The sequence below is a fragment of the Lepidochelys kempii genome, chromosome 22 (assembly GCF_965140265.1).
Source record: "Lepidochelys kempii isolate rLepKem1 chromosome 22, rLepKem1.hap2, whole genome shotgun sequence".
In the NCBI taxonomy this organism is placed as follows: Eukaryota; Metazoa; Chordata; order Testudines; family Cheloniidae; genus Lepidochelys; species Lepidochelys kempii.
In genome coordinates this window covers 11,782,317-11,809,620 of record NC_133277.1, presented here as the reverse complement: position 1 = coordinate 11,809,620, position 27,304 = coordinate 11,782,317, and the positions used below count along the sequence as shown (strand labels likewise).

The window sequence follows — 27,304 nt, the reverse complement described above, 5'->3', positions numbered from 1 at the left end:
GCGTGGCTCAGGGTGCAGGACTGGGTCGTCCACAGGAGCATAAAAGACACCTCCTACAGCTACCACCTAGCAGAGATGTCCTGTTGTCTTGGAGCTGAAGGTCTATGGTATTATGCTAAGTCCAGGGCAAGTTCAGAACTGCCAGGAGCAGAGGTCTACCTGTAAAGCCAGACTCCACATTCCAAGGATTTACAGTGGTGGTAGTTGTTAAGGGCAACATTTTCAAGTGTCTACTGATTTTTTTAGTGCCGGGCTTTTCGGGACCCCTACCTGAGATGCCTGGAGCTTGATTTTGAAAGGCTCTGAGCCGCCACTGCTCCAGCTGACTTCTGAACGTTCTTACTGACTTCTTTGTTCCCACTGACTTCCGGGTACCCAGAACCACTGAACTTCGGGGTTCAGATCTCTCAGTCAGCTCAGAGGCACGTAAAATTAGATGGAATTTTTGAAAATCCTCCCCCCACCACCACAATTACTATAAAAGAAAATCAACTTGAATACAAAGAATGGGACAAGTTCTGGTTGGTTGCAAAAATGCCCCTTAAAAGAAAGTACAATAAGGCTGCAGAAGGAACTGCACTGTAGTCCCACGTTCTGGGTGGCGGCACCCCATCCCCTACAGACCTCCCCTCAGCCTGCACACATTATTTATGCCAGGAGTGTGAATAATATGCACAGGAGGAAGTAATTAATTGCTACTGGAGAGTCAAGGGGCATATGCCCACAAATATGCAAGCCCATGCCTTTCCTAATGCTTATGCACCTCTGTGCCTTCTGTTGCAGAGATCCTGTGAAATACGCGCACTCTCTCTGTTTTAAGGCAACCACAATCAGGGTGGGAAAACATCTGCCCTCAAACTCTCTCGTGTGGGGTTCTTGGGATTATTGGCAGGAGCATAGATCCACATGGTAGTCATAATGTAGTCCATTGTGTGCATTACTGCAAATAGGTTAAATCAATAAAACAGTGAAACTCTTCAGTTCTTGTATCAAATAACACCCATATCTAATGCTTCCAGGATTCTATTCTGATCCCAGAAGGTCCTGCCTATTTGATGCATTCACTTCCTGGGTATCCAAACATGCTTCCCAAAGGAAAAAGGGCCAAGATATTAGTTTTCTTTTTATAAAATATTTGCGGGAATTTAGTGGTGGTGGAAGGTGCCAGATTGACCAACCTCAGAGTCTGGAGTTCTCACCCTACACAAGAGAATCAGCACAGGCAAGCTTCCTCCTCAGCGTATCTCAGCCCTGACCTCATGGGGCCATTTGTAGGGAGGCAAGGGGGATTCTGCTTAGCTACAGTGATGAGAGTGCCAACAAGGCGGCCAATTAATGCTATGTTGGCAAGCTGGGGTGAGACCACCAGACTGTTCCAATGTGTCACACAACAGCCATCAGATGGAAACAATTTCAAGGCCAGATCTTCAGCTGGTGTAAACTGGCATAATTCCACAGAAGTAAAGGAGAGCTACGCTGATTTACAACAATGGTCTGGATTCAAACCAACCGCCAAGAGTTGTAAGGCCCTATTTTACATGCCAACCCCTGCCCTCCCAATATTCCAGTTGGTTTTTATTTTCTGCAAGTTGGCACAGGAGAGCCTGCTGGACTTTGAGTCAGTACCAAAGCCATCGTTGGCAAGAACTTGAAGAATAATGATGGATTAAGGAGAAAAGCACCCATAAAAACTAAATTAAAAAATCCCACCTCACTTAGCATTAGACATTGGACTTGGACGCTGAGTTCCGTTCAGAGAAGAACAGCCGTTTTTTAAGGCGGTTCTTTATGTAGTGAAATTCTCCTGGGATTTTGGGTTTCATACACATGGTTACTCAAAGCGAGGAGGACCTTCAAATTCTGTGCAACCACAGAAGAGTTAGAGTATGTCAGAAAGGAAAACCTACTAGAATGCGCCATATTGGTATATATGTATATATAGACATACGTATGGAGGCCCAGCTGAGATGGAGGCAGAGCTGAGTATGGCCTGTAATGCAGCAGACAACTCACCCCACCTCTGCTTAGTAGAGCTGACTGAAAAGGGGGTAATTATTTTTCCATTAACAATTTTAAATTTTCCCCAAAATTTTCCATGAAAATGTTTCATATTTAGACAAGAAAACCAATCCAAATGAAACAACACTTTTCAGTCTTTCGAGTCTCCCCTTTTCTCTCTCCTCCCCTCTTCCCCACGCCCCAGGGCAAAGTGAAAAGGGGCGGGGGAGGAGAGGGGAGAGGCAAGAAAGGAGTGTGCCAGACAAAATGGGAAAATGTTTTGATTTTCAAAAAATGAACATTTTTCAGTTTTTAACTAAAAAACCCAAACCATTTAAAAAAAACAGTTTAAAAAATAATAAAAAAAATCAACCATCTTTACTCCTAGTAGCCTGATATACAAGCTGAATGGGAAAGAGACAGAATGCAACTCAGTTGTACCTTATATCAAATAAACCCCTCTGTTCTGATAAATTAGACCACATGCCCTCAAGAGCAAGGGGCTGTCTTTATCACTGTCTTTTGTACTGGACAAGTGAATAAGAATTGATGACAGGTGGACCATTCCTAATTCACGATCTGAGCTCCCTGCCCCAAGTTGGGGGGGGGCGGGCGGGGTAGATGTAACATTTGGATCCAGGGGGATGGGGAAGGTTTATAATTTGTATGTTATTTGGATTGCAGTAGCAGACAGTCCCCATTGTACTAAGTACTGTACAAACACAACAGGTGTCTAGAGGCCAGAGTGTCTAGAAAAGTCTAGGTTCCCATTGTGTTACTCAGCACACATGCATTGCAGAACAGGGCTCTGTGGAGTTCCAATTTGATTTGTACACTCAGATTTTCAGGGGTTTAATCTGGATCATTAAGAAAGAGGACTTGTTTTTAAAGAAAGAAATGGAGTTTGGAAAAAGCATTCCTAAGAGAAACAGGGGTATGTGTGTGGGGAAGAAGGGGGGCACCCTCCTTGAGAAACACTCAGGTAAAAGTGGTGTCAAATTATTGGTCAATAGCTCCTCTCATTTGGGGTACAAAAGACTCCCCCCAAAAAGGACCACACAATAAAAGGAAAGCCTGTCTGAAGTACTGTGTTTTGCACATTGTTAAACTGAAGCAATCTGTTCTAGTGAACCCTTTTCAAAGAGGCCATTTCTGTGTGAAAAAGCCAGTTGTGCAGAGCTGGAAGGCACACAGCTGTAGACAGCTGTGGGGCTGGTCCTGTTACAGAATCATTTTAAGAGGGAATTCTGGCATGCCGACGGGAGGCCCGAGAAGGGTTGCTTGGCTGGAAAGTACAGTTTGCTTCTGTATTAGCTGGGATGCATTCACCTTCCTTCGCTGCTCAATTTAACGAATAGGGAGCTTGTTGAAGCTAAATTAGTCAGAACTAGAGCTTTTTTTTTAAAAAAAATAATTCTATTTTTTTTTTTTTGCAAAAATTTCCCTGCGGTGACCTCTTTCTCCTGGCAAGCTTCCAAATCATTCCAAGGATTCTACTGCTCTGTCAGTATCACCCTGTGCCTGGTATGAATAAATCCACCACTCCCCAGTGCTTAAGGAGAATTCTGCTGCTCCATGTGTTTCTAAATCGTTCCACACTTTCCTCTGAGGACAAGCCAATACCAAAAGGGTGCATCTGTTCTGTACTCTTGCTCTTTCCAACAATGCAAAACCACACACATTGCTATTATTAATTACTTGTATTACAGTAGTGGCTAGAACCCCATTTGAGATCCCCTCAGAGCAGCAAAATGAGGAGGGAGCCAGGTCCACCATGTCAAAAATGCTTTTTAGTATAAGACCAGAAGGGTTCTTTAACTACCTAATGCCCGTGAGGAATATCACCGGGTGCCTAGCTAATTAAGGTGAACCGGGGCAGTAGCAGTGCTATGCTGAAAGACGGCTATGTGTGGTTTTCAGAACAGCTGAAAACTATTGTGAGGAGCAAACATCAAACCAAATCACCTTCCCCGTGCTGAGGGCAACTAGTCTTCACGGGCTCTGCAATGCCAATGTAACGCCATTCTCCTGGTGGGTCACTGGCACAGGGATCAAACCTGATACTCAGAATCTGATCTAAAAGCGTATGCCTCTACTACTTGAGCTAAAAGACCCAGTGTTGCAGTCGTCTTGGTCCCAGGATATTAGAGAGACAAGCTGGTCTCTCTAAAAGACCCAGAGCAGTTTGCCACAGACGATGGAGACATATCAATGTCTAAATGTGTGCCAGCTACCACTAGAGGGGGAGACAAAGTGTGAGTAACAGCAACATGACTCACTTCACTTCATTGCTGGTTTCTGAACTGTCTGTGAGGCTCAGGTAGGGTGACCAGATGTCCCGATTTTATAGGGACAGTCCTGATTTTTCGGTCTTTTTCTTATATAGGCTCCTATTACTCCCGACCCCCTGTCCCGATTTTTCACACTTGCTATCTGGTCACCCTAGGCTCAGGGCAGAAAAGAACCAACGTGGAGCTGGTAGCTATGTGTGTGAACACCATCCCCTTGGAATTGGGGCGTTTGCAGTGATGTGGGCGGGGGAGACAAGTGGAGAGCTTATCCAGCTGGGAAGGGAAGGAAGCAGGAGTGAGGAAAGAGTTTGGTCCATGTTACAGATGGTGCTGGAAGGACAATTATGGAAACTAAATTATTTGCCCTGCAGTTGGAGGGTTAATGGGATTTAAGCTTTCATCTTCCCAGAAAACATGCTGAAAACTTAGCCAAAGGCATACTTAAACAGTTTGCTAGTAAAACAATGCAATTTGGCTTTTGTTGTGTTGTTGTTGTTAAGAGGAACCTCATAGGAATTCTGTAAAATTCTGCCCACAAAAGCAATTTGTGTATTTTTAGTGCTGCTCCTGCATTAGAAATATGTTTGTTTTTAAATGCACTTTTTATTGTTTTCATTGTATGCACATTAAATGCAAGATCAAAAGCAATTCATGAAGCTGAGCATCAAAAACCAAGTTTCATTCTCTAAAGAAGTGGCAGCAAACATGGGAGTGTAGGAAAGAACCAAGGTTCCTTCTCTCAGAGGGTAAAAATAATGGCCCTGATTCTTCACTACTTTGAACCTTGCGTAGTTATTTATAGCAATGCAAAGGGAAGGTAAAACGCTACCACTGGTGTGAGTGCATTGATAGCATATCACATCCACTTTGCACATGTGAATATGTCAACTAGACCTGACTGAACTTTTTCAAGTGAAAAAAAGTCTTTTCCCCCCCATCAAACAGCCATCTTGGAAAAAACTAAATATTGCATGAAAATGTTCCAACATTAATTGCAATTATTTGTTCCTCCACAACATTTCCCATGTTATTTTTAAACAAACATTTAAACAGCAATTTTTTATCAAACTCTTGTTCAAGATGGCATGGGCTATTGGACATTTCCATTTGTGGAAAAAACTTGCTTTCTTATTTTTGGTCAATGGAAAATTCAGAAAATGATTTCAATAAAACACTAGGTAAATATATTACAAAAAATTGAATGAAAGATGGAAAATAGCTCTGTTCTGAATCCTGTGAAATAGAAACAACTTCAATATTTAAAAATTTTTCAGAACCCACTTTTTAGAAATTCTCTCTGACAACGCAAGTGACAAAGTAATGGAGCATCAGGCCCCGAGGTTTATTTCACTCTTTAGGTATTGGATTGCAACATGGAAAACTTGCAAAGCTATAACAGAAAGCAGACCAAAGATAAGTCTTGTAGTTAGCACAGGGTCACTGAATCAAGAGATTTGGATTCTACTGCCAGCTCCCGCTCTAGCTTGATTGTTCAACTTCATACTAGTCTCTTCACCTCTCTATGCTTCAGTTTCCCCATCTGTAAAATGGGAATAAAAATACATGAGGGGGGGCGAGTGGTTGAAGCTTAGTGCTTTGATGTTTGAAATGTGTTTTGCAGTCCTACAATGGAAGGCAGTAGAGAACTACAAAGAATTTTTATTATTAGATTTGTATAGCCTTATTATGACAACAAGTATCGTGGCACAAAAGTGGTCAAGATCTCATTTTTAACAGAAAAATGGCACTTCAGACAGCTGCGCCTGTGCGAACAGCGCCACCTTCTGAATCACAACCCTTCTTGTGGCAGTAAAGAGTAATTTAATGGTAACTGTGCCCTTTACAAGAAAGCATCATCACGAAATGGGACCAGCTGTTTGTGGCGTGAATACAAAGCTGGCTGCAAAGAAACCAACACAGCAATACAGAGTAATAGCAAAAATGGTAAAACCTCTGGATTTTGAATTGGACCTGTGTCAGTAGGATCTTCATGTATCCATCTGTGCATGATAAGTAATAAGTTCAGTACATTAAGTAAAGGTCAGAGTTACTGGGATTTGGGGGTGGGGGAATAGTACAAGGTATGGCCCTGCATTCCTTCACACTTCATGAAATCCTGTCTCCAAATAGTAAAACAAATGAGGAAAGCAGCAAGCTGCCTCCTGCAACAATTCTAGAGCAGCTGTAAACGTTTTATTGCGTAAGTGCATGCAGCTACAATCTGAGCAAATACAGTGCAGAAAGCAGACTTTCAGACCTTCTTTTAAGAAAGACAAGCTGATGTGGTTGGGCAAACATTCCTAATGAAAATCAGAATTGCACTGATGAACTGACGTTTGTGCAGCACATTGGAGTAAAGCGCTATAGGTGAAATTCACTCCTGTGCAGAATGCCAACAAAGGCCTTTGCAGTTGGATCGCTTAAATCCCATCTAAGCCCTTAAAATAAGGGTTCAATGGGACTTGAATATGCACACCGGCGCTCCTCCTATTATTTGTGATGATGAAATCCACCACCTCCACGGCTACTGCATGACCAGCCAACTAGCTATCCATTGCAACTACTGACTCATCTTTGTTCATGCTTCAGCTGCTACAAACTAATGCAAGATTCATCCCCTGCTTAGGGTGCTAGCCTGGGAGAGTCCGGAGACTGAGATTTAACACACTGCTCCACCACTGATTTCTTGCGGGACCTTAACCAAGTCCCTTCTAGGCGCTCTGTGCCTCAGTTCCCCACCTGCAAAAGGAGAACAGCACTTTCCTAATTCACAGTGGGGTTATGAGAATAAATACATCAAAGATGCTGAGGTGTTCAGGCAATATGTTAATAGAGGTCATTAACAGTACCTAAGACAGATATACATAGCCCTCCAGTGGACCAAGTCCAATGTCAGATAACAAGCTTCTCACAGCAAGAGTTCAAATGAAATGGAAATAAGGCTCCTGCAATCAGAAGATTCCTCTGTTGGTGTAAATTAGCATCACTTCATAGATATCTATGCAACCATATTGACTCATATCAGCTGAGGATCTAGCCCAGAATGTAACTATTGAAAGCTTTTGCATGGTCCCAGTGCTCTCACATCTAACTCCAATTCAGTCATCTTGAAGCCTACAGTTAAGATTTCCATGATGCTGAAGACCCACAGTGGAATAAATTTACATGTGTTGGTGTCAAAAAGCGAAATATTCCAGACTGAATCTTACCTGCAGTCCTTGCAGAAGGTCTAATCTCCCCTGGGAGTCCCATGTGCCCAAGGATGTAACAGGTCCCTCGGTGTAAAATCTGTATCCTAAAAAGAACCATTTATATTAAATGTACCAAAAGGTTAAGCAAGACTTGAGAAGAGTTACTACTAATTTAGACCTTGAACTTGCAAAACCATATGTATATGCATGACTTTAAACAAATGAGTAGCCCCATCACATTCAATAGAACAACCCACATGCTTCATAGATCTTAAGGACAGAAGGACCCATTAGATTCATCTAGTCCTGTATAACACAGACCATAGATTGTCACTCAGTTACCCTCTGTATTGAGCCAAGTAACTGGTGTTTGATTAAAGAGCACTCACTACAGAAAGGAATCTAATAATGAAGACATGGAGATTCCACCACTTTTCTTGGTAGTTTGTTCCAATGGTTAAATCACCCCCATAGTTTAAAAAAAAAAAAGGTGACTTTTTTTCTAATTTGAGTTTGTCTGGCTTTAACTTCCAGCCATTGGTTCTTGTTACAGCTTTCTCAACTAAGTTAAACAGTCCTTTTAGAGCCTGGTATTTTCTCCCCATGAGGGTACTTATACACTGTAATCATGTCACCCTCAGTGTTCTTTTTGATAAGATAAACTGTTTGAGTTTCTTAAGTCTCTCAATGAAAGAAATTTTTTCCAGACCTCAAATAAGTGGTCTCTCTCTTCCATGCACTCTCTCCAGTTTTTCAATATCTTTTTTAAAGTATATACACCAGAAATGTATGCTGAGCTTGAAGTTAAGCATGGATGCAAGTCTTTGCAAGATCGGTGTCTTAATCTGACGTTTCAAGGAAGCTAAATTTTCCAGATTGAGTAATGTTTATGGTTTAATAAAGTGAATCCAATCTAGAGAGGATCATCACTGGAGGTAAACAAATAATAGAAAACAATTTCCTTGTGAGAAAGTTTCTTTTCCTTTAACGTTTTTATTTACTATTAGGGCTGTCAAGTGATTAAAAAAATTAATCACGATTAATTGCACTGTTAAACAATAATAGAATACCATTTATTTAAATATTTTTGAATGTTTTCTACATTTTCAAATATATTGATTTCAATTACAACACAATACAAAGTGTACAGTGCTCACTTTGTATTTATTTTTGATTACAAGTATTTGCACTGTAAAAAACAAAAAATAGTATTTTTCAATTCACCTAATACAAGTACTGTAGTGCAATCTCTTTATCATGAAAGTTGAACTTACAAATGTAGAATTATGTACAAAAAATAACTGCATTCAAAAATAAAACAGTGTAAAACTTAAGACCCTACAAATCCAATCAGTCCTACTTCTTGTTCAGCCAATCACTTAGACAAACAAGTTTGTTGACATTTGCAGAAGATAATGCTGCCTGCTTCCTGTTTACAATGTGACCTGAAACTGGCATTTGCATGGCACTGATGTAGCTGGTGTCACAAGGCATTTAGGTGCCAGACACGCAAAAGATTCGCATGTCCCTTCATGCTTCAACCACCATTCCAGAGGACGTGTCCATACTGATGATGGGTTCTGCCTGATAACGATCCAAAGCAGAGTGGACCGGCGCATGTTCATTTTCATCATCTGAATCAGATGCCAACAGCAGAAGGTTGATTTTCTTTTTTGGTGGCTCAGGTTCTGTAGTTTCCGCATCTGAGTGTTGCTCTTTTAAGACTTCAGAAAGCATGCTCCACACCTCGTCCCCCTCAGATTTTGGGCAGCTCTTCAGATTCTTAAACCTTGGGTTGAGTGCTGTAGCTATTTTTAGAAATCTCACATTGGTACCTTCTTTGAGTTTTGTCAAATCTGCTGTGAAAGTGTTCTTAAAACATACAACATGTGCTGGGTCATCTTCCGAGATTGCTATAACGTGAAATAAATGGCAGAATGTGTCTAAAACAGAACAGGAGACACACAATTCTCCCCCAAGGAGTTCAGTCACAAAATTAATTAACACATTTTTTTTTTTTAACAAGCATTGTCAGCCTGGAAGCATATCTTCTGGAATGGTGGCCGAAGCATGAAGGAACATATGAATGTTTAGCTTATCTGGCACCTAAATGCCTTGCAACGCCGGCTACAAAAGTGCCATACGAATGCCTGTCCTCACTTTCAGGTGACATTGTAAATAAGAAGGCAGGCAGCAGTATCTCCGATAAATGTAAAGAAACTTGTTTGTCTGAGCAATTGGCTGAACAAGAAGTAGGACTGAGTGGATTTGTAGGCTCTAAAGTTTATTTTTGTGTGTGCCCTTTTGTGTGCAGTTATGTAACAAAAAAAAATCTACGTTTGTAAGTTACACTTTCACAATAAAGAGATTGCACTACAGTACTTGTATGAGGCAAATTGAAAAATACTATTTCTTTTATCATTTTTACAGTGCAAATATTTGTAATCAAAAATAACAAATGAGCACTGTACATTTTGTATTCTGTGTTGTAATAAAAATCCAATATACTTGAAAATGTAGAAAAACATCCAAAAAATTTAATAAATTTCAAGTGGTATCTACAGTGCGATTAATCACAATTAATTTTTTAACTTGCATGAGTTAACTACGATTAATTGACAGCCCTATTGAATATCTGTTGTTTTACTCTGAGGATTTTGAATAGTCTAAATTTCCGCTGTGTTGCTCGGTTCCTGAAATAAGCAATATGCTATTGTTTCTGTTCTCTTACTGGATGAACATGCAGGTGTGTAGCACCCTTTACAAGTCCATCTAAAGAGGATGGTCTACAGGGGATAACAGCCTACCACCGATGCCAGTTAGTGGAGTTATTCCTTTAGCACAAATGTAAGCGGTCCTGCGTTCAAACCCCACTGATTACCCAGTGTAGTATGGTCTTTACACAAGCATATCTGTCAAGAATACTTTAATGAGTGTGTTTTAAATCTGGTTGCTGTAAACACTTGTGTATGCAACTTTGACATTCTGTTTTCCCTGAACATTTTTGCAGGTAAAACATAATCAGCGTGAATAGTCACAGAAAAACTAAGACAAAAGAGTCACAGAAGCGGCCAAAGCAAATCCATTGCAAAATTTGCAGTAAGTTGTGTGAGCTATTCACCACATATTAAGTTTGTTGTCCTTCTGGCATCAAAGAGCTAATATTTTCTGTCTGTACGTGTTACATTTGTATCCATTTCCTTGTAGGAACACTCAATACCAAGCTCAGACTATAAATTATATTCTGTTTGGACATTCTTCATACTTTGTATATCTTACCAGTAAATATTTAATTTATCATACAGTATAGAATGCCACCCCACTTCTTAAGTGACAAATTGGTACTTTAATTAAAAAAAAGGTCTAGAATTTTCCAGATTCAGAGTCAAAGCTTAGGTTGTGTTTTAGGTTTCTGTTAACACCCCAATAGTGACTACAAAGTCAATGGTGAAAAAAACCCAAAACAGATCAGTATCTACATTGATTCATAGATTGCAAAGGCCAGAAGGGACCACTGTGATTATCTAGTCTACTCCCTGCATGACACAGGACCCAGATCTTCCCCAAAATAATTCCTGTTTGAACGAGAACAGATCTTTTAGAAAAACTTCCAATCTGATTTAAAAGTCACCAGCGATGGAGAATCCAACACAACCCTGGATAAGCTGTTCTGATGGTTAATTACCTTCACTGTTCAAAATTTACACCGCAACACCTTCACTGACTGGAAGGAATTCTAAAAATGTTAGACCCGATTCCAAATACATCTCCCTTTGAGAACTCAAGAGAAACGGTTGTCATGTGTTAAGCTTTTAGGGTGATTCTGCCACTACGCAGTGATGACAAGAGATGAGTAATACTCAGAACACTGAAGAAAAGATAGCCTTGTGAGTAGACCATTGTGTTTATTCAGTATTTTTCCATGAGTTCAGGGCAATATGATGTGTGTGTTGTCTGGGGCCTCTCCCAGAGAAATGCTCACACCGTAATGATTCCCACGGAACTCATAACCAATGATCTGTCTGCGGAGAAAGATCAGCTGGAAAGCACAGACTCTGTCTACATAAAGATTCACATCTGAGGATTGGCCTTGTTGTACCTGGTCCAACTCAGGGATGGGAGAGGGTGCAAAGGAGGCTACTCTGTTTTAGGACTGTGGCCCCCTTGGGACATTCTAGCAGCTGGGGAATGGCTGGAGGCTGTAGTTCCTTGAACGGTATCTTTTTTCCTACAAACACGCTGTCTTCCCAGAGGCTGCAAAGTTGGAGCAGGAGGAGAGGGGCCCAAGACTAGCCGATTTGCCTGAGTGTTTGTGGCAGAAGTGTTCCCGTGACTAACCTGAAAACTTCAAGGAGTTACCCAGTCAGGAAGCAGAAACACCACCATGTGACTTAAGTTCAAGAAAGCGCAAAGAGCGTCTGATCCCGCAAGGTACTGAGCACGGTCAGCTTCCATTCAGGAGCACTTAGCAGATCCACAAAGGTACTTAGGCACCGAAGTCCCAGTGTTAAGCTCCACTGAAATCCACAAAACTCTTGTTCAGTTCCTGGCTAACTCTGTAGGTGCCTAAGTTTCTGCCTCTGGACTAAGGCACTGCTGCCTCATTGAAGATGTCCAGACACCTATCTCCTGCCTAAGCCCCAGCTCACTCCACAAACCAGGGGAAGAGAGTCAGAGGAGCATCTATCTTACCTGGGCAACCTGATCGAGTAGGAGCAGCATCCATTGAGAGCCAAAGTGGCTTTGAATAGCATTAACCACTTGCTGAATAATTGAGAAGAAGAAACGAAATCAGTAAAAATCAAAGTCTGTTCCCAGATAATTAGTGAACATAACTCCATCCAATGTATTTTTCTCTACAGGAAGGTCACCTAGCACTGCTCACAGTGTCCCATCCTCCCTTTGATCCTGGCTTTCTTATGATTCAGTGGCCTTCCTCCTCCTTTCTGGCTGGCAGGATTGGATGTACTTGGGTAGGATTCAATACCAAGAGGGAGTTGAGCAACTGCAAACTGCTTCCTCCACCCCTTCCCCCCCCCTCTTCTGCTGCTCAAAAGGAGGTAAACAAAACTTCTAGGAGGTTGACTGTGTGATTAAGGTTGGCAGGGTTCAGGCTGCTTCAGTCCTTGCTAAGATCTACCAGAGAATATCAGAAGCTTCCTTTCCATTCTGCAGCTTAAAGAGGAGCTATCAGCAATCTCTGGGTCAGACCATGCAGTGTTAGCCCCGAGAAAGAACTTGGAGCATGTTACTCACTATTATTTATGTGAGAACTCCTTGTGGTTCCAGTTGTGATCAGGGCCCCATTCTGATAGGTACTGTACAGACGGGTCCATGCTTCAATTAGTTTGCAATTTAAATAGACAGGCCAAACAAAAGATGGGAGGAGAAACAGACACCAAGAGGGGACATGACTTGTCCGACATCACACAGCCAGTCAGTGTCAGAGCCAGGACCTGAATTCTCCTGCCTTTGGCCCTGATCAAGAAAAGCACTTAACCATGTGTGTAACTTTAAACACGAGTGTCGTAACATTGACTTCAAATGCTCTGTTGCATTGGAGCCTATCTACAATGTCCCAGGTCAGCTCTTCCTCTTCAAACCTCTTCTCCAAAGCACCAGCAAGGGGTGCGAAAGTATAATATCCTGGTCTGCATCCAGATTTCAAAAACCCCTCAGTTCAGAAATGTTTAAATCCAGGTTTTAAAGGTCAGGCCCATCTTGAACCACTGCAAAAAAAAAAGGCTTGATTTGTTGTGTAGCTTGTTTTCAACATTGTGAGTCATTTCCCTTGACTTGCTTTCTCCTTCAGCTCTATTTCACTATATATTTTTATACAATCTCTTCCTAAAACAATTGTAAATCCTTCTCTAGAGGGAGCCAAGGAGAGGGTTCGTGCCACAAGACAATTCTCACCTCTCCATCCTTACCCATCTCCTCTGCTCATGGTTTACAAATAGGTCAGCAAGCCTACATTACATGCAACATCTTTGTATAAGGTGGGTTGGTTCCCCTCTAGTAGCTGGTCCAAAGAGAGGATAAAAGTCTACTACAGCTGCCAGCTAGTGAAACTAACACCAAATGCTAATGGAGTGAACACCAAGAGTGTGCTACCAGTAGATACTTTGTAGACAAGACATGGGTCTTGTCCCAAAAGGCTAATATATCTAACGGTCTCATTTGTTGCTCTCCACCAATGGCTATGATATTCCTCTGACTTGCGTATGGTACCAAACGTTATGAAGATTGTTCTTTATCATTTTCACCTCCCTCGTTTCTCTCAGGATTTCATCTCCATCTGCCACAACGTGTCTGAGTGAATCTTAACAAGCAGATTTTAGGTGCTCACTTTTTTTTCCTGTTTTTGAATTCCTATACTTGACATGAGGATTAAGAGGAGTTTTTACATTGTACACACACTGCAATCAACTCACCTCTTGACTTTTTTCTGCCTGTATCTCAATTCCTCACCACTCTCCTCCAGACTTTCATTTCATTCTTACTTTGGAAATGATAAATCTTCTCGGAAATGTTTTCTATGAACATCTCATCAGTCACTTTAGCCTTCACAGTACCAACCAGTGAAAACTCCAACTTTCTAGATGCTTTAGCATTTAGATACCCTTCATGTATCTAGGGCTATAGACTTCAGCATTCAACAATTCTTGTGTAGCGGCTTTTTTATGAACAAAGAATCCTGTTCCTTACTAATTTACACTTTACTTCTCCTTACATGGGTTCTTTGAGCTCCTTTTATCTCTATCTTATTGCTACCAAGCTTGTCATTTTCCAGCATGTGTTCAACAGCTTTTATTTTATTATATCCAGCCAAATCTTCTATTAATGTTATCCATTAGTTTACAATCAACTGGGTTACATTTTTTCTTCCATCTACCTTCAAATTGCTCCTCTTGGTTTCTATGCTAGACACCGTTGCCTTACAATAGATAGGACAGGTTTTTCAGGATTTGCATTTCCTTTATACATCCTGATTTTTAGAGGGCCCAAACCAAACAGGGCTGTAATTCCTATGCAGGAATCTGGTTAAGAATTTTGACCGAAATAGAAACAGGAATTGCCATACTGGGCCTGACCAGCATTCCAGCTATTACTGTCTCAGCAGAGCCCCCGCCAGCTGCTTTAGAGGAAGATACAAGAACGCTTGCAATTATGGGATAACCTGCCCATTCAGTTTTAGAATCCTGCAGTTTCTAAAGTTGAATGCCTAAACTTTGGGACCAAGGCCCCCATTCAAGAAAGCACTTAAACACGTGCTAAGTGCTTTCCTAAACACAGATGCTACCCTGAATCAAGGGCAAAATTCAGTTCAACTCAGTCTTCAGCCGGGCTGACCATCCTCAGCTCTATTTAAAGTTACAGATACTCAGAACCACTGAAAATCAGATCAAGATTATTTTGGTCCCTAAATATGAATTTACGTGCCTGGCTGTAAGGCACCTCTGAAGATTGGGTTGAACTGAATTTTACCCTCATCTTTCACTAAGGCTTCTAAGCACCACTAGCCTTAGTGAAGGATCAGGGTCCTATTGTGCCAGGTGCTGTACAAACATACTAAAATGCAGACCGGGATGAAAACGGTCTAAAAGTGGTACCATGAAATACAGAAAACTGTTGTAAAACAATCAAGTAATAACCTGTAACAACAATAGAGCAGCACATTACACTTCCATATGGATTCTTTTTACTGAAGAACATCCAAAGCAATGACCTTATAGCAATTGACCAGTAGTAACACTTGTGATGCTAGGACTTCTAACTTTGAAAGAGTTGTGGGTCACTCACAGGAGGTGTTTTGACATCAGAGCCATTAGAAATGTGGTAGAGAATTATTTACCTTTGGCATGCCTGCTGCTAAAGCACTGGCTTCCATTCAATCAATGGAAATGTTAGTTCTTTGCATACCTTACATTCTTGGAGTAATACAATTCTGTATCAAAATCTATTCCTATTGCTTGATTTATGAAAATTGCTGCAACGTGCTGCATTCATAATAGGCTTATTGGATCAAAAAGAGAAAAAAATAAATATAGTAAATTTTTAAGCCAAGAGAGGGTGGTTATTGCCATCTAACATGTCAAGTTGCAGTTCTTACAGAAGTTGTTTGCCTCCTAAATGTGACAACTTTATTTCAGAAGGTGACGATGTTTTGAGAATCTGTTGCAACCTATGGACAAAGTCATGGCTGATTTGCTCTCCAACATTCTTTGGATTTTGTAATATGTCAATACATCGTGTTAATGCAAGCTTTTTTTTAAAATTGAGAAAAGAAAGCAAAAGCTCCCTTCCTTTTTAAGTGTGAGTAATCTATCCAAATCCTACTGCGACACACAAAGGAATGCCAGAAATTTTTCTTTTCATAAGATGCGGACTTTCTTTAAACACTTCCTCCCTGCGTTTTCAAAGCACGATTCTATGAAATGAAGGGGAAATGACACCCTTAGCCATTGAAAAGGAGATTATGTAAAACTGGTTGGAGAAGCCAGCCATGCTAATGCAAATACAAATATGATCTTATTCATAAGTAGCTATTGTGTGAGAACTACATGTGTTTCCTGGATGTGCGGTCTGCTTAAAATTTTGCATCGTGTGAATGTTGGGCATTTTTAAGGAGACATTATCCTGTTTATTAAATTTTTGTTTTTCATATGGTTTTCATTTTTTTTTTTTTTTAAATCACGGGTCTGACTGTCCATTGTGCTGAGCACTCAACTCCAACTCAAGTCAATGGGAGTGGTGGGCAGCTCTGAAAAATCTGACCTTGAATCAATTCTGTGCTCCCAAAGACGCTGGGTAGACATCTGTCGGGAGTAGGGATCCGATTCTCCTCTCATTGATGGCCTGTGTCTGCCATGTGCTGCTAGCAACTACTGACAAGTGCTGAGCACTCTTAATGCCTACTCTCTTTGACAGGAGTCTGCACTTCCCAGACATCTTGCAGGATTGAACCCTTATAAACTCCATTGAGTTCAAGGCACATAAAGCCCTGATTCGGCAAACCCGCTTAGCATGTTTTTAAGCATATGTTTTAGTCCCATTTTGAAATCAAAAGACTTCAGCACCTGCTGAATTGGAGCCTTTATTTGGTTTTACACCATTTTAAGTGGGATCAGAATCACAACCTAGTCACAAAGAACCAGGTAAAGTTATTGCAAGCACTGAGTTGGAATTGAACACCAACCCCTTTTCAGTGCCTCAGAGGCCATGAACAAAAAAGGCGGATTAGAGGAGCAAAACCGGTGTCCAAACAAACTAGCTAATATCCTCAATCAAAGCTGAAGAACTGAGTCTTTTCTTGGTGATAACCTGAACTTCAGCTGGGGAAGGAGTAGATACTGTACACTTCTGTCTCACACTTTATATGCACTGTTTATGCTAAGACAGACACTGTGCATGTGCTAAGTATGTTTTTAAAAGTCACCTTATAGGGCAGCCGGCACTCCTTTTAGCTCTGGTACTTGTTAATCTTCTTGGCTTTCAATGGAACTTCCCCGGGGGTGGGAGGAAATGCGTGGTCTTGAACGTGTATTTTACTTTTGATAGGTGGAGAAACCCTAATTACTCTTCATTATGTGGGGCCTTTTGAAAGCAGTGCCTGTACTGAATGCCCATCCTGTTCAGATCTGCTCCAGATGAGTTCTGAGCTCATTCTACAAGACCCCCAGGTCTTATCATCTGAAGGCTGCTCAGCATTTTGGTGAGGAAATGATTATAAATTCTTTGTACTCGGGTCTACTTACTCATTTAGCAGCTGTTACTAGTCATAACGTTTTTCTTTTTAAGGCGGGTCATTGGATTTCTTTTGACTAGCATCCTCTATGAATCTGTATTTGGTAAGCTCAAGTTAAATAGGGAAAATTTCATTTCACAAAACTGACCTCTCAGGCATGTCCATGAAAAGGAAAAGCCTTACATTTTTATTTTTGAATATTATCTTCAAAAGTTGTAAGTAGAAGACTCAATGTCCCTGGCATAAGTTCCTGCATCCGGGCTAGGCCCAATAACAGGACCATATATTCATACGTTTTAAAGCCAAAAGGGACTATAATGATTATCTAGTCTGATATGCTGCATAACGCAGGCCAAAGTGCCAGTACGCCCTCATTGTTAATAAAGATTCTTCTTAGCATTGGTTAGAAAGTGGCAGCTCAGGGGAATTGGTGAACATTTCATTACTCCCTCTGCAAATTTTCATCAAAATTTCTTTTTTGTTGAAATTATCCAGCCATCCCAAGTTTAGTTCTTTGAACATTCAGAGCTATAGTCTCAATGGAGCCATGCTTGGCATACATGATGCACCAGGGCAGCTAAGGTGTCCTCTCTATTCATCCACCCTCCCTGGCACACTCTCTATTCTGGAGACGGTAGGAACAACTAGTGCAGAGCTGACTTCACCACCTTTATCCCACCTGGGAATCTCCAGATACCGTATTAGGTGCTCAGATATCAGAATGATGGGTGTGGTACAGAGTCTAAACAGAATTAGGACAGCACAAAATGGATTTACCAGGGCTGAGGATCTGGCCCTAAGACAACACACCTGGTTTCATAAATACCTAGGGGGTGGAAATCCGGATTTCCAAACAGTGAATTACTTAGCTTAGCAGATCAATTTCCCATTGGATAAGAGCTCATTAGATCTTTGTCTAAAACCTTTATTCTAAAGGGTCACATTACTGAATGTTTTCCTAATGCTCTGAATATAACTCGATATGCATCCCGTACAGAAAAAGGAGCTTGCTAAATATAGATATCCGCTTACTTATTAAAAATATATTTACTAGTTTGATGGAATTGTGGCAAGAAAGTTAACTTCCTCCCCCTCCGTTCATTCTTTAATCTATCAGAAGAATTATGAAATTTTTTAAAAGATCAAACGCTGAGATTCTTCACAAAAGTTGTCACAATGAATTCATTTGCAGATCTTTTATCCCTTCTTCCCCACTGTGCTGAAGTAATGTTGACTATTTCTCTCTCTCTAAAGATCCAGTTGAAAAGGTTGTTGCAAGGACTCATTCTCCTACTCTCTTCCCACCTGGCACCAACATATTCTGGAAACTAAAACACAGGTGTTGATACCTGAGTGTTCTTGCATTGTCCAAATGTGATCTCATAAAAGAAGTATTTGAAAAGGTGGCATATGATATAGTAGAGTGGAGAGAAAGGAACAGCATGCTGCCCAAATTCCTCTCTTTCACTAATAGCACTCTCTCTGTTCTTGGAGATCAGATACTTTTTATTGTTTGGATGTCTGACTAGTACCAATCAACACATTTCTTAAACACCCTTAAACAGCTGTTTAAGAATGCTACAAGGTTCTAACTCCTTTGGATTAATTAAGAGGTTTTGAAATGAACAAAACCTCACCGTGTACTATCAGTGCACAGAGAGAATTAACTGATAAAATATTTCTTGCTACTGTTTCCCCCATTACATGATAGAGTCCCGTTTCCCCTGCCCCCGCCCTATAACTTTCAAAGAAACGAAAGAATGTTTTAGGGGCAGCACTTAGATTAGAGTTTGACCATCCTTACAATTAAGTGTGCTTTATTCGGCTGTTAGTTGTATACAGATAAACTAGTCCCCGCATTAGAGAATCTTGCTGGGTTTTGCCACGTGTCCAATGAGTAGTGAAATATGTAAAATCATGTTACATAACCATCTTCCTGATGTGAAGTGAATATCAGACTAGGATGTTAGTTGCTCCAGATTTATGCCACTAAACTGTGCATTGACAACAGCTGTGAATCAGGCCTATTTGGTCTAGTGTTATGTTGCTAATGTTGCTCTTGGGTGAAATTTTTGGACAGAAGCATTCTTTTGGGTGGTGGAGAGGGGAAGGAAGATTTGGCAACACCATAATATTTTGCAAATTCACATCAATTCTGAGGAACTGTTTTGGTAGGGAAAAAAACTCTAAAAAAATCCCCCAACTTTGAAATGTTTAGCTTTGACATTTTCAGAAGAAATATTTAATTTTTTTTAAATTCAAAAACAACTTTTTTGTTTTGAAATGTCCTTTACTTTTATTTTAAAAACTTAAAAAGTTAAAGAAAGCACAAAATCAAATAAGATGTTTCATTTCAGATCAAACAAACCATTCCATTCTACCCACGAGAAATGTTTCACATTTTCAAGTTTTCAAAAATTTCATTTTCAATTTGACCCAAATGAATTTTTTTCAGATTTTTTTGGTAACTGTCAGTGAACCAGAAAAATCCATTATTTGCCCAGCTCTACTCCTGATAACATTTCATACCTACTAGTTGTCATATTTACTACAAAATCAATGGGGAAGTTAAAATGTGGGGGTCTGAGTATGGATAATTAAAAAATTACTGGTTAATAATACCAAGAGGAAGGATAGTGGAATTTTTAGCGTGCTATTCTAGGACCCAGAAAACATGAGTTCAATTTCCTTCTCCACCACAGAATTCCCATAAGACCTTGGGCTAGTCACTTACAGCTAGATTTTTAAAGGTTTCAGAGTAACAGCCGTGTTAGTCTGTATTCGCAAAAAGAAAAGGAGCACTTGTGGCACCTTAGAGACTAACCAATTTATTTGAGCATAAGCTTTCGTGAGCTACAGCTCAGTGACCAAAGAGGGGGATAGGTGCCTATTATGATTTTCAACTCCCAGTTGGTTTTTTAACTTTGAATCAACTAGCTGAATAAATTGAAATGAAGAAAATAGCATCCCTGCACCTGCAGAACAGGCTTTTGCTGTCAAAAGCTGCTTTAACATTAAAAAAAAAACCTCTGGTTTTCAGGGTTTTGGCAGTGACTTCCACCAGTTCAGTGGTCTGTATTTCTTTCAAACTTCCGCAACAAACAGACAGCTCGAATTTTTATTCTAGTAAGTTTAGACCTTAACATCAGTTGTCATAATTTCAAATTTAATTTTAAATAGGTTTTTAAAAGAAAGATACATGCATTAAATTTAAACACCAAAAATCCAACTCAAATAAAAATAAATCAATTTTTATCCACCCATTTTAAATGCATACACTATAAGTTGCCCATCCATGCTTTGGTTGTCATTATGTATTTAATATTCACAACAATATCACAAATCCATCACTAATACATATACAGAAAACATACTAATAAGATAAGATTCCATGACATCTGACATTGTGCCCACACCCACTAAATTTTGGAGGGGAGTGACTATTATGTTCTGGTTCAGCCCATTATGAAGATTGTGACTTTGAGCCTAAGCCTGGGCCTAGATCTGAATCTAGAACTGAACGTACCTAATTTGCTGGGTGGTCAGAATTGGGAGTTCCAGTACAAGTCTTCCTTCAACTGTTTAGATTCTCCAACACACCCACATTCCTAGTATTTCCTTAAGGGTACAGAAACGATGCAGGTCTAAATATACAGCACTGTTTTAATGAACCAAGGAATAGGTCTGATCTAAAGCTGACTGAAATCAAGATTCAAATGTACTTCAGTGGGAAATAACAGAACGCCACTAGCCATCACCTTCAGCCCCCAAATAAAACCTCTCCAGCACATCATCAAGGATCTACAACCTATCCTGAAGGACAACCCATCACTCTCACAGATCTTGGGAGACAAGCCAGTCCTTGCTTACAGACAGCCCCCCAACCTGAAGCAAATTCTCACCAGCAACCACACACCACACAACAGAACCATTAATTGGAATTAATTTGCAAACTGGATACAAGTAACTTAGGCTTGAATAGAGACTGGGAGTGGATGGGTCATTACACAAAGTAAAACTATTTCCCCTTGTTTATTCCCTCCCCTCCCTCCCCGCCTGTTCCTCAAGACGTTCTTGTCAACTGCTGGAAATGGCCCACCTTGATTATCACTACAAAAGGTTTTTCTTCCCCCTCTCCCCCCTCCACTCTCCTGCTGGTATTAGCTCATCTTAAGTGATCACTCTCCTTACAGTGTCTATGGTAACGCCCATTGTTTCATGTTCTCTGTGTATATAAATCTCCCCACTGTATTTTCCACTGAATGCATCCGATGAAGTGAGCTGTAGCTCACGAAAGCTTATGCTCAAATAAATTGGTTAGTCTCTAAGGTGCCACAAGTACTCCTTTTCTTTTTGCGAATACAGACTAACACGGCTGCTACTCTGAAACCTATACAAGACCTGATTTTCGTGTACGTGCTGCTCCCATTGACTTTCATGGAAGTTGTGGTTGTTGTGAATCTCTGAAATTCAGGCCAAGCAATTGGCTAGAGACTAATTGCTCTTGTAAACCATATTACAAACCTGAGTTATACACAGTATTGGAATGAGACCACACTATGAGTTATGGGGAGTTAGAGAACAGGACCTTCAGCTCCAGAGCTCAGACCTCTGCCACTGATACTAAAATAGAACTCCATTAGCTACTAGCCATTGCAGATTTTGATTCCCTATGTGTACCAGTCACTAGAGGGGGATGCAACATACATAGCCATCGCGTTACAGTACATACCATGCTGATGACAATATGTACTTAATTCTAAAACAGCTTAGGTGGAAGGAAAATCTAGAATGGACACACAACTGTGTATAATAATATAAGGAAGGCTTGCACATGATTGCTAACTCATGGAAAAAACCCTATGTTTTTCCACACATAATAATACAGCATAATGTGATGATGAAGATAAAAAAGCACTTAAGTGTATTGAATGACCAGCACTTCTGACCTAATTTTCAAAATTAAGCTCATTTCCATTTCTAACTTCTGTGCTCTCGCTAAATGGCCCAGCTTTTCCTACCCTGCAGTTGGACCTGCCTTATGGCATTGGCTGCTTTTGCTCTTCTGCCCCCTGCAGTTGTAGGCAAACAGTTTCTCATGACATCTGCCAGTCCGGGATTGCTTTCCCCATACTAACTGTGTAGAAAAAGGCCCCACTCAAGGGCCAGGTCCTCAGCTGGTCTAAATCAACACATTCCATAGAAATCATTGACTTGGATCATCATAAACTTGAGCCCCTGCTATCTCTGTTCCTTCATCCCATGTCTCTATGCCACTGCTGTCTCTATTCAGCAGTGGATTCACTATCTGCACTCTTTATGGGTCCCTCTTTCCATCTGACTCTGTTGTCTTCTTACTTCTTCAGACCTCAATCTAACTTCCTTCAAAAGAAGCACTCAGAATTGGCTGGACTCCTCCTGCTCTCCAATGACCTGGGCCCACCTGATCTAGGCCACTGTGGTCTGATACACCTATACATCTCCAGATGTCATGTAGAATCTCATCATCTAGGTGAGTTTAATAATCCCTGTTAAACATGAGCAATTCATATTCCTATTGAGGGCCCTGAGAGTTAATACTCAACTAGAAACTGGCTCAGGCCCATTACATTGCCTGCTAGTCATGACTGTTCACATCCCCCTACCAACCACTAGTCTATATGTAATGATGCCCAGCATGACTCTGAACCACAGACCTCTACCACCTGAGCTAAAGAAATAACTCCATTCTATTAATTGGTAGCAGTATTACACGGTTATCCTATGTGTGGACCATCTGCTGTAGAGGGAACAGATACATGCTGTGCAAATACATTATGTGCCATTTAGCCCTTCGCTATGTTAACCTGCTTGTAGACCAAAGCAGAGGAAAGACAGAGAAGGCCGGAAAGGTGTCCTATATGCTCTTTTTGGCTTCCTTGGGGAAAGATTTAAAAGTTGCATGAGGAAGAGAATAGGAAAAACCACAAAGAAATATTTACTTGGATTCCCTTTGGAATCATTGACCATTATTAACTATTGGGGCTTCTTTAGGCCTGATCCAGGCCCATAGAACAATGAGAGGCATTCCACCGCACTTCAGTGGGCATTTGGATCACATCTTAATTGGGGAGAAACTTGCACAGAAGGTACTCATGGCATATTCCTATCTGTGGGTAAACAGAGGCTGTCGGTCTCCATAGCTGTCAGTTTTCATCAGCACTAAAATTCACATTCAACTTTTCAAATTAAATAACATTTTATTAAATTTTCCTTTAAGGGTGCATATAAAAAAAATCACCAGCATACTATGGTTGTAAAATCATGTGATGACATTACAGTGTCATAATGGTAAGAAAAATTCTTCTTTGACAGATTAATTTTAAATATTAGAATGAAACAAATAATAATTCAAAGGAGAAAAGAAAGTGAAATGACTGAATGAGTAAGAAAACATGAGGCCGGGGGGGGGAAAGTGACACAAAAGCTACAAGGATAAATAAAGTTCACTTAAGACAGAATGACCAACAGCTTGGTTAACTACAGAAGTGTGTGTAATGCAAGGTACATTTTATCAGACTTGCCATGTTAGAATTTCACATGAAATATCTTCTTGGCATATAGATTCTGTAAGACCTTAAAAAGTCCACCTGGCCCGCTGTGTGAATTCCATTGAATAACACAGAGTTCCTCTATTAAAGACATTCCATTTCTGCAGCACAAGTGGAATTTACAGGCCCCATATTTTAGAAAATATTGCCAGATCTGGTCCCATAGAAGCAATTTGTTGCAATAAGCCACCTTTTCAAATGTAACTGTTTACAACATGGAGTTTCCCCATAGCTCAAAGCCGGACACCAAGTTGGCCTTCTAGAATTCCAGTAGGAGTCTTTATGCTATGAAGATAGTGCCAACGTACTAGTTCAACACTCCACTTTTGGGAACTGGAAGAGCTGAAACACATGGCCAAGACAGTCAGTGAAAATCCAGGGAGTTCTATGTGAGGCCAGCTGCAAATTCACTCTCAGTAGAATCTTTGACCAGAAAGAGCAGCCAACAGAACTGTACACATGCTTAAATGTAAGCACTTTCTAAAATACTTTCATGAATTGGAAGATTACCCAAATACAGAAGATTGCTACCTGTAGCCTCATTATTTTAAAGGAAAATAACTGTCCTGTGGTACTTCCAATATTGTAAAGCAGGTCCAGGCAACACACACATTTTAGATATGATGCTATATAAATGTAACTTCATGTTATAGTTCCTATTCATTTAAAGAAGGACTGGTTCCAACTTGGCTGCATTATTTTAGCTCTTGTTTAAAATGCTGATACCATAATGAATCTGGAATAGCATATATAATATATAAATATAAATTAATAATTGAGGTCCCATAAATCATCAACACAGCTCTAAAGTTAATAAAATGGCTGCAGAAGAGGAAAATGGTAAAATACGCCACAGAATATGATTTGTATAATTAAAAGATAAAATGATTAAAAAACCCTCTAGTGACAGATATACGTATCCAGAATGCCCTAATTTGTCACTTTAGGGCCCAATCCTACACCACTCATGTCCCATAAAATGGTAACTTTACCATTAACTTCATGCCAAATGGGATTAGGTTCTAGATTTGCTCTTTTCTCAGTACACCTGAGAAATTCAGCTGCTACTCCTTACATGTTCTGTTGGCTAACCATGAAGAATTAGTGGCTGAAATTTTGGCTTCACTGAAATCAATGGCAAATCTCCCATTGACTTCAATGCAGCAAGGAATTCACTCAGTTTATTACTTCAGAGCTACAAAATACATCATTTTGACTATCCTGTTATTTGGCAGTTTTCCCTCCTACTAACCTTAACATCAACAAAATGTCTGATCCACAAATTTATTGTAGACGTTATTTACAGGAAAAAAATGCATGCAGATTCATTCACTGGTGAATGAATCAGACTGTATTAGCTAATCTATTTATCAATATAAAGTCAATTATTCTGAATCATCATGGCTAGTTGGTACTTGTGCAATGTAAACATAAATAATGGAATCAGTTGGGTAATAAATGTATTCATAAGCCAAAATATTGAAAAACTCTCATCATTGCACCATAAAACCTAGTCCACCTTAAAGGGACAGCATAACTTTAATCCCAAAATGTAATAAAATATGTTTTTTAAACACTGATATTAATATAAAAGTTTTACTAATTAAAAAAAAATCAGTGAAAACTTTTTAGTTATTTAAAGGTGTGGTAGGTAAATGTATACAATGCTTAAAACAAATAAGAATGTCAGTGTCCTGAACAGCTTATCATCTGAAGCCTGGATCTTGAGTAATCCCCTTGAATTCATGTACAAGTGTTTATAGGGCTGGGGCCTAACAAAGTGCAAAACATCCTTCTTCAGAACTGGAGAACCAAGCACCAAAACAATGAGCTAATGGCTTGAGAATCAAAAAATGAACCTGACCAGAAATAAAGTCAACTTGACCATCTTGCATCGTCCAAGGACATAAGCAGAAAAAATAGTGAAAAGTAAATTTGAATAATTCTTTCCATTTTAATAATCGCATGTAACAACACAAGAAAGGAAGTTTTGCTATGAAATCTATCTGGCTCGATCACAAGCGGTTTTGAAGTGTTTGTTTTTACAGTTCCTTGGAAGCCTTTATTTTTAATATTTGCGTGAAATAACAAATATAAGGATTCTTAAATGGGTCTGGTAATTTCCATCTTCTTCCTGGTCTGTTTATAAGTATCCAATCAATCAGGGCAGCTTTGCTACTTTTAACATCTGAGTGTAACCAGGTTCATTTATTAATTTAGTTGAATGTATACCTTTCAAATTAGATTGCCATTTAGCAGATTATTTATTTAACCAATCAATATGAAGGTTCCAAGAATTGCAATCTCCTTACTTCCAATAATGTGTAGTGTCTTATTGAGGTCACCTACTCCATTCCACGTTAGAATCAGAAGCTCTGCAACAGCGAGCAAATTTATTGGACTTAACCTTTTTAAGAGTTACCAGCACTAAGAATAGCTCTACATTACTGGGCATTCAATTTTTAATGGAGTTATAACAGAAGAATCTAATCTATTCATAGCATATATTGCTTTAGCACTCACATTCTTCTTTCCTTATCCTCTTTGCCATACATAATGCATAATTAGGTGATACAATATTTTCTTATACCGTAGATGTAGAGTAACACTTAGCCAGGAATTTGCTACTTGAGTTAGAAGTTTTTCCAAGCTTCCTTTCCATACTGGCCAGATCCACAGCCCATGGATATTTCCCTCCTTCCTTCCAATCACTGCCTCAGTGTTCTTCTCTATTGATCACAGAAGACCTGATATCCAAAGTGCCCTGTATACTTTATTGGCCAATTTGCTAGTAACAGAATCTTTCTGTGTAGTGACAAATTTCCATGTTTTTCTTTCAAGAGCTGCTAACTACTTACAGGAACATTGTGTTCTGAATTGGAGAGTGTGCATATGTACCAATGCCCTCCATGGGATGGACCATCAGACCTGTCAATGTGTTGGTGACTAGTGGTAATTGGAGACCCACAGAGGATAGGATATAAGCCCTGATACTGATAGTGGAGATACTCTCTCCTCTGGCTTAAAGGTAATGGTAAACATTGCAGGAGCAAAAGGTCCTTAGCTCTGACCCTGCTGACCTTTGTGAAGCTGTCATAAATATAAAGGGAAGGGTAACCACCTTTCTGTATCCAGTGCCATAAAATCCCTCTTGGCCAGAGGCAAAACCCTTTCACCTGTAAAGGGTTAAGAAGCTAAGGTAACCTCACTGGCACCTGACCCAAAATGACCAATGAGGGGACAAGCTACTTTCAAATCTGGAGGGGGCGGGGGAACAAAGGGTTCTGTCTGTCTGTGTGATGCTTTTGCTGGGAACAGATCAGGAATGCAGCCTTGCAACTCCTGTAAAGTTAGTAAGTAATCTAGCTAGAAAATGTGTCAGATTTTCTTTTGTTTAATGGCTAGTAAAATAAGCTGTGTGGATGGAATATATATTCCTGTTTTTGTGTCTTTTTGTAACTTAAGGTTTTGCCTAGAGGGATTCTC

The 27,304-nt window shown here is 40.0% G+C and overlaps 1 protein-coding gene across 9 annotated transcripts in view; it reads right to left on the bottom strand.

Moving 5' to 3' along the window:
* LOC140901775 (uncharacterized) overlaps positions 1-27,304 on the bottom strand; it is a 296,321-nt gene that overhangs the window by 131,035 nt on the left and 137,982 nt on the right. For 8 of the 9 annotated variants that reach the window (XR_012155964.1, XR_012155965.1, XR_012155966.1 and 5 more), the window contains one exon: positions 7,499-7,584. Coding sequence is in view for 3 of the 9 variants with exons in the window: in XM_073321257.1 (XP_073177358.1) it covers positions 7,499-7,584 (86 nt within the window). In the remaining 6 variants the exon portion in view is untranslated. Of the gene's footprint in view, positions 1-5,642; positions 5,830-7,498; positions 7,585-27,304 lie in introns of those variants that run through there. The other variant, XR_012155969.1, reaches the window with a different exon arrangement.